General features: G+C 31.2%; 1 protein-coding gene across 1 annotated transcript; it reads right to left on the reverse strand.

Annotated features, from left to right (window-relative positions):
* Positions 1-1,198: 1,198 nt before the first annotated feature.
* Positions 1,199-3,197, reverse strand: LOC136204113 (uncharacterized). The gene is made up of 2 exons (XM_065995309.1): positions 1,845-3,197; positions 1,199-1,527 (listed from the first exon to the last, which is right to left on the reverse strand). Exons 1-2 carry the CDS (start codon positions 2,536-2,538, stop codon positions 1,493-1,495), a joined length of 729 nt encoding a protein of 242 aa, XP_065851381.1. The 5' UTR covers positions 2,539-3,197; the 3' UTR covers positions 1,199-1,492.
* Between the last annotated feature and the right edge of the window lie 13,153 nt (positions 3,198-16,350).

Raw genomic sequence — 16,350 nt, forward strand, 5'->3', positions numbered from 1 at the left:
TTCGGCTGCCATGGCTGCCTTCCAACAATCAAACTTTAAAGCCTCTTTATAACTTTTTGGTTTAGGTATAATACTGATTGCAAAAACACATTTTTTATGTTTGTCAGACAAATTCTCATAAGACAAAAAAGAAGAAATAGGATATTTAACCTGTGTATCCACCGAAACCTCAGTAGATTGTTCGCTTGTCATTAAGTGAGCCACCCGTAACTGATTACAATGATAATCATTTAGATATTTAGGTGCAGTTCGAATCCTAGACGGTCTTGATTGAACAACAGGAATAACACCTGTGTGTCCACCTTGTGTATCACTCTGTGAAGATGCAGCAAAATCATTTGATACAAAACAAGAATGATCATTACTAGAATTTATTCTGCTATCTTCATGAACTATAACAGGTTCAGTGATAGTTCTTGAATAGACCAAAACCTGCTCAGTTATACCTCTATCTAAATCATTATTCTGCAAACTTAACAAAAAATCTAATGTAGGGTAAGTCAAAGAATGCTTATCATGTGGTGCATAAACAGGATAAGGAAAACAAGACTCATAAAATATAACATCTCTAGATGTAACATACTTTCGACTAGACAAATCAAACAACTTATACCCTTTAACATTAGGCTGATATCCTAAGAATATAAAAGGTAAAGCTCTAGCATGAAATTTAGTTACCTTATTTATTAATTGTGTAGCAAAAGTAAGACATCCAAATACTCGTAAATGAGTATAATCAGGAGGTTTTTGATACAACATCTCATAAGGGGTTTTATTTTCCAAAACTGGAGTGGGCAACAGATTTATCAAATGTACTGCATGTGCTATACAATCAGTCCAGAAAACCATAGGCAATTTAGCTTGAAAACGTAATGCCCTAGCAACATTTAAAAAATGTTGATGTTTCCGCTCCACAACACTATTTTGTTGTGGAGTATAAGGGCAAGACTTCTGATGTATAATACCCATATCACTGTAAAATTTATCCAAATGAAGCTCATGTGCATTATCAGAACGAATCTTTTTAATTCTGGTCCCAAATTGTGTAAAGACAATTTGATAAAACTGTTGAATAGCAGAACCTGCTTGGTCTTTAGTTTTTAAAAAATATACCCAACTAAACCTACTATAATCATCAACAATAGACAGAAAATAACAATGGCCGTTAATAGATTGCACAGACAACGGACCCCAAATATCCAAATGTATTAAATCAAAAGCAGCACTACTAACAGTACTGCTGATAGGAAACACATGGCGTTTTTGCTTAGCTAAAGGGCATATGGAACAATTAAAATCGGTAGATTTTATTATACCAGGAATATGCTTACACATGTCATGCAGCTTTGAACTAGATAAATGCCCTAGGCGAAAATGCCAAATTGGAAAATCCACAGGTGTTTCCACAGTATGAACAACAGAAGAAACAGAACTAATGTTATTAACAGCAACAACAGAATGAACATACAAGTGATACAATCCATTCACCAAACTAGCTGTACCAATCTTCTTCTGGGTCAAAGTGTCCTGAAAAACACATTGATCATTCTCAAAAATTAGTAAACAAGCAGTAGACTTCAATAACTTACTAACTGAAAGCAAGTTATAAGAAAAATTTGGTATGTAAAGAACATCATGAAGAACCAAACTATTCGATAAAATCACTGTACCTTTTTGATTCACAATTACTTAAGAACCATTAGGCAGACTAACAGATATATCAGTGATGGAATGTAAAGAAGAAAACCAATTTAAAGAGTTTGCTACATGATATGAAGCCCCTGAATCCACTAACCAATAAGAAGAAGTCTGTTTAAAATGACAAACAATGGGCATAGGCTTACCAGTAGCAAACGTAGGTTGTAAGGCAACAGATGCAGTTTGCTGTGCTTGAACCACATTCAAAGAATGATTATTCTCATGATTTTCCTTCATTTCTGCTTGATTAAGCATTGAAATGAGCCTTTGACATTGTTCAGACGTAAAGCCTTGCTGCTGCAAAAAGTTAGTTGATCCTGAAACTTCAATAGATGGTGATATCGATTGAGAATCTAACCCTTCTTGTGTAAACACATTAGCAGCAAAAGACCTTTTCTTAGTAAACTTGAAGTTAGGCGGAAACCCATGTTTTTTATAGCACTGATCAACTGTATGATTTTCTTTACCACAATAAGAACAAATTGGCCATCCATTCTTCTTATAAAATTGCTTCTTTTGGCCTGCATTCTGTGTTTTTGCAAAATTAACAGTAGAATCAATCCTATCAAACGAAGATGAAGCTCCTTGATGTAACTGGCGTTCATGTTGAACTAACAAGTTAAACGTCTTAGTAATCGATGGTATAGGATCCATTAACAGTAGTTGAGATTTAACAGAAGCAAAACTTTCATTGACCCCTCTAAGAAAGCGAATTATATAGTCTTGTTCTTGATACTCTTTAGTCTTCTTAACAGCTTCACAAGAAGTATTACTCTGTTGTAAAAGATTACACTTACACTGAGGTATCAGCCTGAAATTAAGCAACTCTTCCCAAACCATCTGTAATTTGGTGAAATATTCAGTAATGCTTAAATCTCCTTGATGAATAGAAGAAACCTCATCTTGTAATTGTGCAATTCTCAAAGCATCCCCCTAGGAAAACCTGTCATTAAGATTGTCCCAAACTTGACTAGCTGTATCAAACCAAGTGATACTCTAGGCAATCGTAGGAGAAACAGAGTGATTAATCCAAGAAAGAACTAACTCATTACAACGAACCCAAGAATTGTAATTTGCTGCTCCAGCCAAAGGACATAGTATAGTTCCATCTGTAAAACCAATCTTGTTTTTTGCAATTAAAGCTCTTCGCATAGATCGTTTCCAAAAATAAAAGTTGTTACCATTAAAAACAGGAGTTACCAGAACTAAACTGGGATTCTCATTGGGATGAATATAATATGGACTTTGAGTCAAGTCGATAGATGAATTCTGGAGATTAGGGTTCGAATTTGGAATGGGGATTTCCGTCGTCATATTGAATCGAGTAAAGAAAAGAATGAAAGAAATACAGAATCGTAAAAAAGAACAGATCCAAGAAGGATTCTGGTGATAAATTGCTTAATCCAAAACTGAACTAAACAAAGAAATAGAAAACTGACCCAAAAACTGAATCAGGTGAGAATGAAAATTTAAGATGAATCAACCTTTATGAGAAACCTTCGACATCTTCATGGATTGCGGAAATTAAAAGCTCTGATACCATATCAAATATGTAGAAATCAAGAAGATGAAATGAAGAAGATGAGAAAAGTAGATAACAGAGTACTACTGCAGAGTTTTATTAATGAAAGAAGAAGGAATACAAAAGTTAACTTGTGCTTATGTTTAAGCCTTCCTTATATAGGCTTAACCATAAATGGTTTACATTTAACTATAAACTAAAACTATAACTAACTATAGTTAATAAGATATCCTAACAAACCCAACAAACAATTAATCCTATTTATCATTTATAAAGTTTGTCTGTAATATGAGAAGGGCATTTTAGGGAGTATTGAATAATCCGAACACTTAAGTTATGTTTCAACGAATCACATCGTATACATAAATAGTTAAAAGTATTTCATAACTAATTGATTGAGCAACAGTTCATAAATATTCGTCTGTTGTCCATTACGCCTTTCGACCTGATCTTAGATCCTGACTCATCCACCGTGAACAGACTTTATTAGGATTTTAATGCATGTCACAAAATCTAATATAAGGACACATATCGTAATTTCAATGAGTTCTAGGGAAGAATTGATCCTTCCTAAAATTTTCCATATATAAAAGAGTTTAAAACTTTTATTTTTATTTTCTTCACTTTTTTTTAATTTGTTTGTTCCGTGATCTAAACTTTTCACACTCTTTTTTCCGCGTATAATATGTTTATTTTATCAAAAAAAAAAATTACATCTATAACGAAAGAAGGAAATATCTTCATCCACACTGTCATAAATAAATAAATATATCAATTTGCTACAAGAAACAAGTGAATTAGGGACTGTATTTTCCATTAAATTCAGTCACAACTACGGTTTAGCGACTGGCCGAATATGTTCGGTCACAAAGTACTTTGTGGATAATAATATACAACCCGATTTTAGTGATAACTCACAAAAAAAGTGACCACAAATTATGACGCAAAGGTTGATCGCAAAAATTAGCGACGGCTTTTGCGACACTTGTTCATTGCAAAAATTGGACTTGGCCCACCATTTATGCATTCTTTGGCTATCAATTTTGGGGTCGCAAAGTTTTAGGACCTAGTTGTGGTCGCTAGCACTGGAACCAGACCTTTTTCAGTAAATTTCTAGGCAATTTTAATGTCGGACTTACTTCCGGACTGTGATGGTAAATTTCTTCGGTAATCCACAAGATTTTTATTTTTTATAATTATAATTGTAATACAATTACAATTGTATGCAATTATAATTTTATTGTAAACTTCAAAATAAATTAACCACATATATATATATATATATATATAATAACATTAATAAAACTAAAAATATATTTATAAATTAAAGTCGAAATAAATAAATATCATAATTTAATATCTATATTAATTTAATAAGTTAAGTCAAAATATATAAATATGTAATCTAAAATCTAGATTAACCTATAAATTAAATTAAAATATATAAATGGTAATCTACTAATAAACTAAGTCAAATATATAAATATCATAATCTAAGATCTAGATTAACCTCTTAAATTAAATAGTTAACGGATGGATGGTGTCATACTGTATTAATTGACTTGGCAATATTTAACAATCAAATGACAGAAATATCTGATTGTTTAGAAATGAAAATGAATGAAATTTTTTAACAAAATGAAAATGAAAATGATAGCCTCATTTCATAACTAATTAATTAGTGATGATGAAATGAAACCCTTTGCATGAATCTTGCTTTCCAGGGGAAAATGCTCACATTGTAAAGTTTAACACAAGGCATTAGCCATGCTCATGCTTCTTTAATTACATTTTTCTTTTAAGTCACTCCTTTTGATTTATATTTATAATATATAACCAATGTTGTTAGAATGACTGGATATCCAACCAAATTTGTAGTTAAGTCAGGGATCACTTGGTTCAACCAAATGATTCGAATTGATTGGACCATGTCAGAGATTAATATAAGATATATGATTGAGCCTTAATTATAAGCTCGAGCTTTTAGTTCAATTGGTTCCATGATATGGTATCAGAGCCTCTAGGACCAAACGGTCGAGGGTTCGAGTTCTGGCAACCTCATAAATTGGTGGAATTAAAACACATGGCGGGATAGACCTGTGTTGTGCACGCTGCAAACTCAAGGGGCATTTGCGTGTGGAGATGTATCACAGATTAATATAAGATATATGATTGGACCTTAACAATAAGCTTTTAGTTCAATCGAGTTCCATGATGAGGGGCAAGAGAGTAGTTTTTCCATTATTTTTTTGGGTTGTACTTCAACGGTTTCTTCTATATATATATATTTTTTTTTGCAGTAGTTTCTAAAATTGCTTTGTTTAGGTCAGAAGGAAAAAATTATTAAAAAAATTAGAGTTATGTTGTTTCACCCAAGAGTCGTAGTGTACCTTTCCTAAAAGATGTGTTGTCTATTAAGAATCATATTGTTTGCTAATAATCATGTCTTTAATCTATAAATACCTATCAATACAAACAATAGATAAAGAGAATTTTTTTCTAGCAATTATACTCTTCCGTTTTACCTTTAAAACTTTATTTTTTGACCCAACGGTAAATACATTAGTTTTATTAAGGGGTTAATTGTATTTACACTTTCAATGTAATACTATAAACAAGGGCAAATCCTCATTAATTAATTTAAGAGAGTATTATTTTAATTGGTTGGCAGCCGTGTCATACGGGTAGGTTAAAATGAATTCTGACGGTGCTGGCAAAGGCAATCTGGGTTTAGCCTTCGCTAGAGGTCTTATCCGAGATGAGAGAGGTCAGTGGCTAGGTGTTTTTGCAATTAATATCGGTGGTTGTACGATTATTTTAGCAAAACTTTGGATTTTGGTATGGATTTGGTTTGGAATAAAGGGTACATGAGTGTGATTCTTGAGCTCGACCCTCAAAGTTGTTCTTTAGATGGTCAAATATGACACTCATACGCGGAATAATTTTACTGGATTGTTCAGAAGTGTTGTGAGTTTCTTGCTCGTGATTGAAATGTTCGGATTGTTCATACGTTATCGAGAGGGGAACCGCGCAACAGATTAGATGGCTCAGATCATTACAAATGTGATGTGCTTTTATCCGAGATTTAATTTATTCTGATATTAGTGGTTCTAGTCTTCCTCGTATGATTAGAGCGTTGATTGTCTTTTTCATTTTGTGAGATCCGTAGCCCCATCGTGTGTAAAAAAAAGCTTTGTGTTCAAATGGACTTAGGTCCTATTTGGCAAATATCTGTTAGCTGATAGTTGATTACATTAGCTGTTAGTTTATTATCTTTTTGATTAGCTGATTTGACTAGCTAATTGTGTAAACTTGTTTGGTAAAACTTAGCTGATTGCTAATAGCTGTTTGGGTAAATGACAAATAAAAAACATGATAAAGCATATATTTAGGGTTAAAGGGTAATAATTAGAGGTAAAAATGTCATTCAAAAGAGATGTGGGCAATAAGCTAATTGAAAAAGCTCGTAGATTGAGCTTTTTCAAAATTAGCTTTTTGGACTAATAAGCTCTTTTAAATTCTCTTTACCAAAGATCACTATTAAAGGTTTGACTTGTCAAACCCTCTAAAATGGCTCAAACCTCTAATTTTATAGCAAAAAGCTCATTACCAAACAAAGTCTTAGTTTGTAACCATTAATTAACAAGTCTAGTAAAGCGCATTAACATTTGTTTTTTAATTTTATCAATAAATTAATTTTTTTAATTATTTTGTCAAAAACTAATATTTTATACGTGGTTCAAATAATATATTTAAATTAATTTGTTATTAAATATTAAAACTATCAAATAATATGTCCTCTTTTTTTCTGCCATTTCTTTACGGTTCTCTTCGTTTTTTTCTGTCATTTTTTGCTCTATTCCTGAAGTTTGTCACTTTTAGAGAAAATAAAAACATATTTAGGCTTTTCTTACTCTCCTTTGTTCATGTTCGACTCTAGAATATTAAATATCAAAGAGCAAGTCTATAGTAAACTTATTGTTCCAATTATAACTGGCCTTATATCTATAACCGAATTCATAGTTATAACCGAATTCATAGTTAGAATGAAAAGCTTCTAAACAATCTTAATATTCTCAAAAAATTTATACGGCTACAAAAATAATAATTTATTCTCGCGCTATGAACACTTTCATATTCACTTCCTCCTATTTTCCTTGCTTTAAAGAAGACTTAAAAAAAAAAAAACTGAAGAAACGTATGAAAACATGTTATTTTACTCATATTAATGCAAAGTTGAATTTGTAGTTTGAATAAAAAAATAACAATGAAAAAAACAGTAAGAGAAAGAAAGAAAGAGAAAGTTGCAGTTATAGTTATTGAATAAGTGAATATTTAGAAACAAATATTTTTTTTTTCACCAAATGATATTAATGGATATTATTCACTTAAATCTAAGGTTCGTGATTGTTTTGATTGATAAAATACGATATAATTTTATTTGTTTTTGATAATTTTAAATGAAATTAAACATTTGTGACACATTTGTGTATATTTACATTATCGTAGTCATTTGTTTTTAATTTTTGGAACTGTTTTTTGTCTTTTAAATATGGCTTAATACACAAATAACCTTCTGAACTTGTTCAAATATTGAACTGTTCCTCTCAACTTTCAATTGTAACAACTTACTCCTCAAATTTGTCCAATTGTAAAACATAACCCCTCAAACTTGTCCAATTATAAAATATAACCCCAAATTGGGATTTTTTTATCCCGTATTTGAAGCAACCGTAAAAACGTTTCTCCGGATTCGTATCACGTAATCAAATCTTCAATGAAGCTATTTCTCCACATAAACACCATTTCATCCCCATAATATCCCAAAACTTTGAATCAAGAAATCACTAAAAAACGAATAGTAATAACAAAAAGAAGAAGAATTGTGAATTTCTGATTTACCGTTAGGTTGAAGAATTGGAGATTTGGTTACTTAAATACTGATTTTCTTTTTGTCCAAATATCTGATTAACACATTCCACGAGCGTTGGAGCTTTTGTATTTCATGTGTTTTTTCAATTACAGTTTATGTCAGCAATTTAAGGTTCTGTTTTACAATTGGATAAATTGAAGGGGTAAGTTGTTACAATTGAAAGTTAAAGGGAAGAATCGCAACATTTGAATAAATTCAAAAACTATTTGTATATTAGATCTTTAGACAAAATTCATAAAAGTACAAAATAAATTATATTTTTTTAGAAAAATAATAACCGCAAACATCAAATAGCTAGCAGTAGAAAGCAGACTGAGCAGGAAAATTGGTATTTATAGGATAAACTAGAACTAATATAATTTACCTGATTATATAATTTGACTATAAAATTGGTATTTAGTGGATCTAATATTTTCGTACCTGAAATGATGATGATGACAGGTTTTGCTTTACACGTTTTAAAGGAATTAAAAAGTACTTTTTAAAAAACGATAAGTACTACTATAAAACAATATGAATAATACTAATATCTTTGACTTTTATAGAAAAAAAAAAAAAAAAATTCTCTGACCATTAGACCTTGACTGCTCGATAAGTAGTGTCTAATATTATTCTATTTTTCGGATTTGTTTGGTTGAGCTGTTAGTTTAGCAAATTGTTACAATTAACTAGTAGCGGTTTGTTGTTAGCTAATTGAGAATTACTCCATCCATTTCATATTATACTCTTTTCATTCTCAAATAAGTGTCGTTTTAGATAATTGTTTTTGTTCTTTTTTAAGTGTCGTTTTTGTTTTTCAATAAAATTTAGTATAGTTTTCTGGTCTAAGCATTTAAATTTTGTCTTGATTTATTTGTTTTTTAAGCTTTCAAAGTTTCTTCTCCAATCATTATAGGAGAGAGAATTTTTATTTAGTTATTCCATGTAAATTTATTAATTTAAGTGCATATTAATTGTGCTTCTTAATTTGTGTGAAAATTCTAAAATGATACTTATTTGAGAATGGAGGGACTATGTTTTTTTAGAGAGTTATACAGAAATTAAAGATATTAGAAAAAAGACATTGTTGTCATTTATTTATTGATTCCAATATTTATTTATTCTATAATAAGTTCATTATGCTAATTAATTCCCGTAAACCCGCATTTTATAGTAGAAAAAATGATGACTTAACGTGTACTGATCATATAAAATGACATGTAATATGAAATAAAAAAGAATCTCTAGAAAAACATGTAATATAAAATGGAGGTAGTAGTATTTAGTAAATTTACAAAAAGTTGTTTCTGTTAATATATGGAAAGACAAAAATACCTATTATTTAATAATATAAAATAATAATATACATAACATATTGTACGAATATTGATAAAAAATAATCTAAATAATTGATAGTAAAAGTTTAATAATTATATAAATGTCTATATTGTTATTTTTCAAACGCTAACATAAATAAATAAATAAATGTAATGTCTCAAACACTATTTTTAAATCTGATGAAATCATGGTATATTTTATTAAAACAGATTACTGGAAATTTAACGAAATCATGGTATATTTTGTCTTGTCACATGGTATATTTTATCAAAGACAACTGTATAATTCGTTGGGATGAAAAATAATAAAGAAGGATTCTGTATGTCAGGTTATTAGTAATATGTGGCCATTGATATTTTTTTTAAGAATACCCAAAGTAAATAGGAATAAAAATTAGGTTAATTTTGTCAAAAGCTAAACAGTTAAAAACAGCGTTTCGTGGAGCTTTTCGTGAACCACTCCTATTTGCTCCGAAACCGTTAATCGTTGCGGTTTTATAACCATAACCAAAACCTATACTATTAACGGCTTGGTATAAAACAGCTAAATGCTCCTGCGAAACGCTAAAAAAAACACTTCTTCTTTAAAAAAAAATATTACTCCATTCGTTTTATTGTGTACGTCTTTTTAGGATGTTTGATAAATTAAAAAATACAATTAAATTAACAAACACTTAATATAGAGGTTAATTTAACATTTGAAATTAGAGTGTTCATTTTTTAAAAATTAACCTTTTAAAAAAATTTATTAACTTTTTTATCCATGCAAAACTATATATTTTCAAATAAATTTATCATTAACTCTTATTAAATTTATTAACATTCTCAAATCTCCCTTTCAAACAAAGTGTAAAATGTTGACATAGTGAAACTAATCTCAACATATGATTTAAATATTTTCTATATAAGATTAAATCCAGGTAACCTTCACGTACAAGAAAACAAAATGTTGACATTTTTTTAATCTTATTTTGGAATTTAAATATTTACAATCGATCAAGTGCTAATAATTTGACCCAAAAAAAATATAACTCAATTTGTTGAATATTTTTTTTTTTTTAGGAAAATCGATCAAGTGCTAATAATTTGACCCAAAAAAAATATAACTCAATTTGTTGAATATTTTTTTTTTTTTAGGAAAATCGATCAAGTGCTAATAATTTGACCCAAAAAAAATATAACTCAATTTGTTGAATATTTTTTTTTTTTTAGGAAAATCGATCAAGTGCTAATAATTTGACCCAAAAAAAATATAACTCAATTTGTTGAATATTTTTTTTTTTTTAGGAAAAGCAGGGAAGTACGAGTAGAAGAAAGAGCCGAGAATCCCAACTAGTGATACCCACAACAACCAACCTCAACCATGCAGCTCCAATTTATTAAGGAGAAAAAAATGTATCATAAAGGCAAAAGCAATCAATCCATAAATCAAAAGATAAATTTTCTTGGATTTCAAGCAATCAAATACATAAATCACTCCAAATCCCTGAATTAAAAACTCATCACAAAATCTTTTTTTAGAAACATCACAAAATCTTTTTAATCCCTCAAATTCAACCTCTAAACTTGAAAGTCCAAATTTGGTAACTTTGGAGAAGTGAAAGAAAAAATCATCTCTAATATCTTTCAAGGGACCGATACTATAAAAGTCTTCCGCCAAATGGAGATTTTATATTCAAACACAGGATGTTGAAACTGTTCAAATTACGTCACATAACGCAAATTTTAGATTCCGCCATGACTCTATTTGACCAGAAGGTGTTAGCCAACATCCGATGCTGGCAATAATATTTCTCCATCAAATTAAAAATCAAGATCATGTTGTTTATTCAGAATTCATGAAAAGGGCAACATGAAGGTTTCGCTTTGAAATTTGTTAGTAACCTTTTTTCATGCATCGTCATAGTATGTGTTATTATTTAAGTAAGTTCAGTAAACTAATAGTCGGCTTTCAAGTTAAGAGGTCAATTATTCTATTTAGACAAAGTTAAGGGGTGGATGTGTTTTAAACCCATGCCAATCATTTTCAACTTGTCTCTCTTAATTGACAGTTAAAACTTAAATAGATATATTATTAACTAAATCAGGTTAATTTAATGACAACTCCATCTTGAGTCAACCTTCAAAGATAAGAGTGCAAATCTGCACTAATTATTGAAAGTAATGTGAATTCATTTAATTAATAATATTTTTCAAACTATATATTAAACTCAAATTCCATTTAGTCTTGATAGAACTAATATAATACAATATATATTAGCATCAATGATGCAATAAATTACAAAATAGAACGCAAACTTCCTCCAAATGTCAACCTGAAACTAAGCAACACCGGAAATAATAATTTAAATAAATAAATAAATAAATAAATGTTCATGAATTTCTTGGACGGCCGGCGGCGGAGATGTTGAAGCGGCAGAGAGGACAAGAATCGCAGTTGGATAACCAGGAAGATATACAAGAAGCATGAAACACGTGGCCGCATGGAACTTTTTTCCCGATAGAATCGGATCTGAAAAAGTCCATACAAACAGAGCAAACATCATCTTCTGAAGAAGAAACAGTCGGCATTTCTGCGATTATGGAGTTCGATTCTGAGATTTGATGGCCGAAATTAGTCGGCAAAGTGAGAGCTTCGTCCATGTCAAAACTCGCATCGATCAAGCACCTGCTGTACTCTCTCGCCATTAGAGAGATTTAGTTTAAGAAAATCAAAAGATGTTTAGAGGAAGAAGGAGAGAATATGAGAAAATGATCTGTATATGGACTTGCTTATATAGAGGAAATTTACAACCCTATTTTTTAATTTTAATTAACAAGTACGTGTTAGGAAACTGTTAGGAAATTGATTTTACAATTATCTATTCTTATTGAGTTACAGTATTTTGAAAATTTATAATTGGGATCCCACGAGTACAGATCTCATCTCAATAACACGACAACTCAATTGTTTGAAAAACTTAAAAGGGTATTATGATAAGAACATAGTGTTGGATAGATGTTTGGTCAAGATGTTCGCAACAACATGATCACAGGGAGGGATAAATCGAACTGATAATAAATCATTAGCAATTTGTTTACAGACAAAATGATAATATATCTAAATATGATTTGTGAGCACCTAAAAAAAAAATCTGGCTTGACCGTGAGAGATATGGTACTAAAATTGTCACAACAAAGTTGAATGAGATGACGAATATGAAATCGTAGTTCCAGGAAAAAGGATTGAATCCAAAAAAGATCGGCAGTGGTATGGTCAACTGTTTTATATTCACTCTCGGTGGAGGACCGAGCAATTGTAGGTTGCTAATGAGTCTGCCAGGAGACTAGACAGTTGTCAAAATAAATACAAAAAGCACATGTGGAACGATGATCATCTGGACACCCCCTCAATCACTGTCGGAATAGCAATGTATAACACATATTGGTTGAAAGGAAAAAATAATTCCATGATCCTATCATTACGGTTCTTAATCCGAGTCTTTTATAATTCTTCAATATATCTATACTTCATCGCAATCTTGTCACAATCTTCCATATATCTATTGTATTGTTTGACTCCTTTCTAGTGTTCATCTGTGGGACAGTGCAGAAATTGATATAGTTTATTAGAAACGGCAATATCTGGACGAGTTAATATAAGATACTGAAGGACACCAACAGTTCTGTGATATAGGTTCCCAGATGAAAGAGGCGTGACATGTTCCTTGGACAGATTTGGGGTGGTGGCCATAAGGGTGGAGCAATCCCTCTTTGCTAATGAGATTAAAAATATTCTTTTTTTTCCATCGAGATTTTTGAGTTGGCTTGCCTTTTGAGGGGCTTTTTTTTACAGGGAGAACAAATATTTTGGGGACATCTAGTCTCCACTGATGCTTCGTGAGGGTATGTATTCTTCTAGGGGAGTGAACTTCCTACAATGACTGATTCTAACTTGTTTCGTTGGAGAGTACTGTAGGTGATTTAGAGTGTGTCATCACTGGTTTTTATGAGTGTTACGCTCTTACTCTCTAGACCGTTTCATATGATCTGAATGTTTTGATTTATGTAAGGCCTCCTACCTCATTGGACATCCATGGACGATATAGTGTCCAATATAACATGCTACATATCCTAATTGATTCATTCAATTGATTGAGACCCTGACTTTTCGGAGTTGGGCCTGAATGTGATCCATCTTAGTAGCATATTCTTGTCTTATATAATTATTGCTTCCTGAACAATTTCCATGTTATGATGAGTTATTTTGTGAAATCATTTACGAACCTCATCCTTTTTGGATCTAGCGATCCCAAATATTTGTTAGGACACAGATCTACCTCAACATCGATCGCCTTGAAGAAGATGGGATTCCCATTGTTGTCTAATGGTGTCTTGGATTATTAAGGAGATTTGGGATTTGAAGGAGGAAGGTTCTTATCCTAAAGAGTCAGTGTGAAGGTTGAGCTAGTTAGGATTGTGGTTGGTGTGAGAGTGATGGACGTGATGTAAGACCCACGTTCACCGTGTCAATTTGATGTGAGAAATTTTAGGAAAGATCTATTAGGATGTGATTCAACGTTGAAATATCTTGCAATAAGACATATAATGAGTTAAATGAGAGGTCAAGATCTGGCGAACTCACTTCAATACCCAAGTTAATAAAGTTTTGAGGATGAAGATATGATAACAGTGAAATTCTAAGGTTAGAGATATGAAAATTTGACTACACAACTTTTTTTTTATTTATTTATATGGTTCTGTGTGCATTTTTAAAAAACACTAGGTTCTTTGTCCTAGTTCACGCTTGATACACGTGAAGAGGGGTATTGGGAGCACATCACCTAATGGGACCACTTCAATTTAGCATGTGGTAACTGCTTGCCGTTCAAATTGGGATGATAATTTTTTAGTATGACTATACTTATTTTATTAGTACAGATAGTTACTTTTATATCATTGTTCTTACATGGAAGCATATTGATAATTTATATTATTTATCGGTATTTCTTATTTAGTAATCTTTTGTATGAAGGATAAAAGTATGTTTTTATTATTTTTAAACAAATTTCATGGGTTAATAATTGACTTTAATTAGTTTCAAAAATAATAATTGACTTCAATTAGTTTATTTGAACAAGTTAAAAAGGAGAATGATGGACTAGGCTCTATCTATCATCTTCAACTTTTATCCCTTAATTGACAGTTAAAACTTAAAATAGATATTTTAACTAAATCAGAATTAATTAATGACATTGACAACTTGATCTTGAGTCAACATTCAAAGAAAATAGTTGAATATCTTTCTAATTAAAATTTACTCCATATAAATAAATTATTAAAAATAAAAAAATCGGTGCCAATCTGAAAGGCTGAAGCTAATCAAGAGGAATATAAATTTGAATAAAAAAAACAAAGAAATATATGTTCACGATGAATTTCTGAAACGGCCGGCGGCCGAGATGTTGAACCGGCAGAGAGGGCAAGAATCGCAGTTCGATAACCAGGAAGAAATACAAGAAGCGTGAAAGACATGGCCGCAAGGAACTCTTTTCCCGATTGAATCTGATCCGAAATTATCCATACAAACAGAGCAAACATCGTCTGAAGAAGAAACAGTCGGCATTTCTGCAATTATCGAGTCCGATTCTGAGATTTGATGGCCGAAATTAGTCGGCAAAGTGAGAGCTTCATCCATGTCAAAACTCACATCCACCAAGCAGCTCGTGAAAGCGTTGCTATACTCTCTCGCCATTTTTTTTTATCTCTCTAAGCTTTAATCAAAGAAATTGAGATGGAGAAAATTGAGAAGGAAGATAAGAGAATGATGAGAAAATGAAATGGATATGGACTTGCTTTTATAGGGGAAGTTGAAACCCACTTTTTTAATTTTGTCTTAATACATCATTTGCCCCCGAACTTGTCCAAAAAACTTGATTGGCCCCCTGAACTTTCAAAGAGTTCCGATAGCCCCCTGAACTTGCATAAAATGTTCAGTTAGCCCATTGAACTTGCGTAAAATGTAATCAATTGATCACTCAATCGTAAAAAAGTAAGTTAAATGCGGAAGATGTATTTCACACACCTTTGAATGTTATTACAAAATTAAAATATAGATTATAAAGAAAGTCATTGCTTGCCCAACTACACAATTTGTTTTCTCTAATATTAGAATTGTATACTCCCATTTTCGTCGTTTTACTTTTTTTAAGACTCATGGAATACATCTTCCGCATTTAACTTTCTTTTTTACGGCCGAGTGATCAATTGATTACATTTTACGGAAGTTCAGGGGACTAATTGAACATTTTATGCAAGTTCAATGAGATATCGGAACACTTTGAAAGTTCAGGGGGCCAATCAAGTTTTTTGGACAAGTTCAAGGGACAAATGGTGTATTAAGCCTTTAATTTTAATTAAGTAGTTAATATTCCGCACGTGTTAGGAAATTGTTAGGAAAGTGAATTTGCAATTATTTATTGTAATTGGGTTGTTATTTTTATTCAATTTGTTGAGTTATTGTTAGGTAGATACATCATACATAAAGGAATTAAGCTCTTTTATTTGCTTCACCTTTTTGTTTTGTAGCCGCATACCCAAGAAGACTAAACTTTCCCCCCTCTTAATTTCAATAAAAGTGAACTCAAAAGAATTGATTGGTTAGATTTAGGTATGCTAAGCTCAACTAGAGCCCCCACATCTCTAATACCATAAATGAGATGGAAATCTGTTTACGCACTTTTACGCTCTAACATATTTAGTTGTGTTGGGTTTTTCAGAGATTGGTCAGTTTAATTCATAAGTGTGAGCGCGAAGTTTCATTCTTTGATATAGTTGATGTGTGAGTAGAGGATGAATAATTGGGCAAAAAAGAATCAGTGGCCGGTGCCTACACTCTGATG

Source organism: Euphorbia lathyris, chromosome 8 (genome assembly GCF_963576675.1).
Source record: "Euphorbia lathyris chromosome 8, ddEupLath1.1, whole genome shotgun sequence".
Classification (NCBI taxonomy): domain Eukaryota; kingdom Viridiplantae; phylum Streptophyta; class Magnoliopsida; order Malpighiales; family Euphorbiaceae; genus Euphorbia; species Euphorbia lathyris.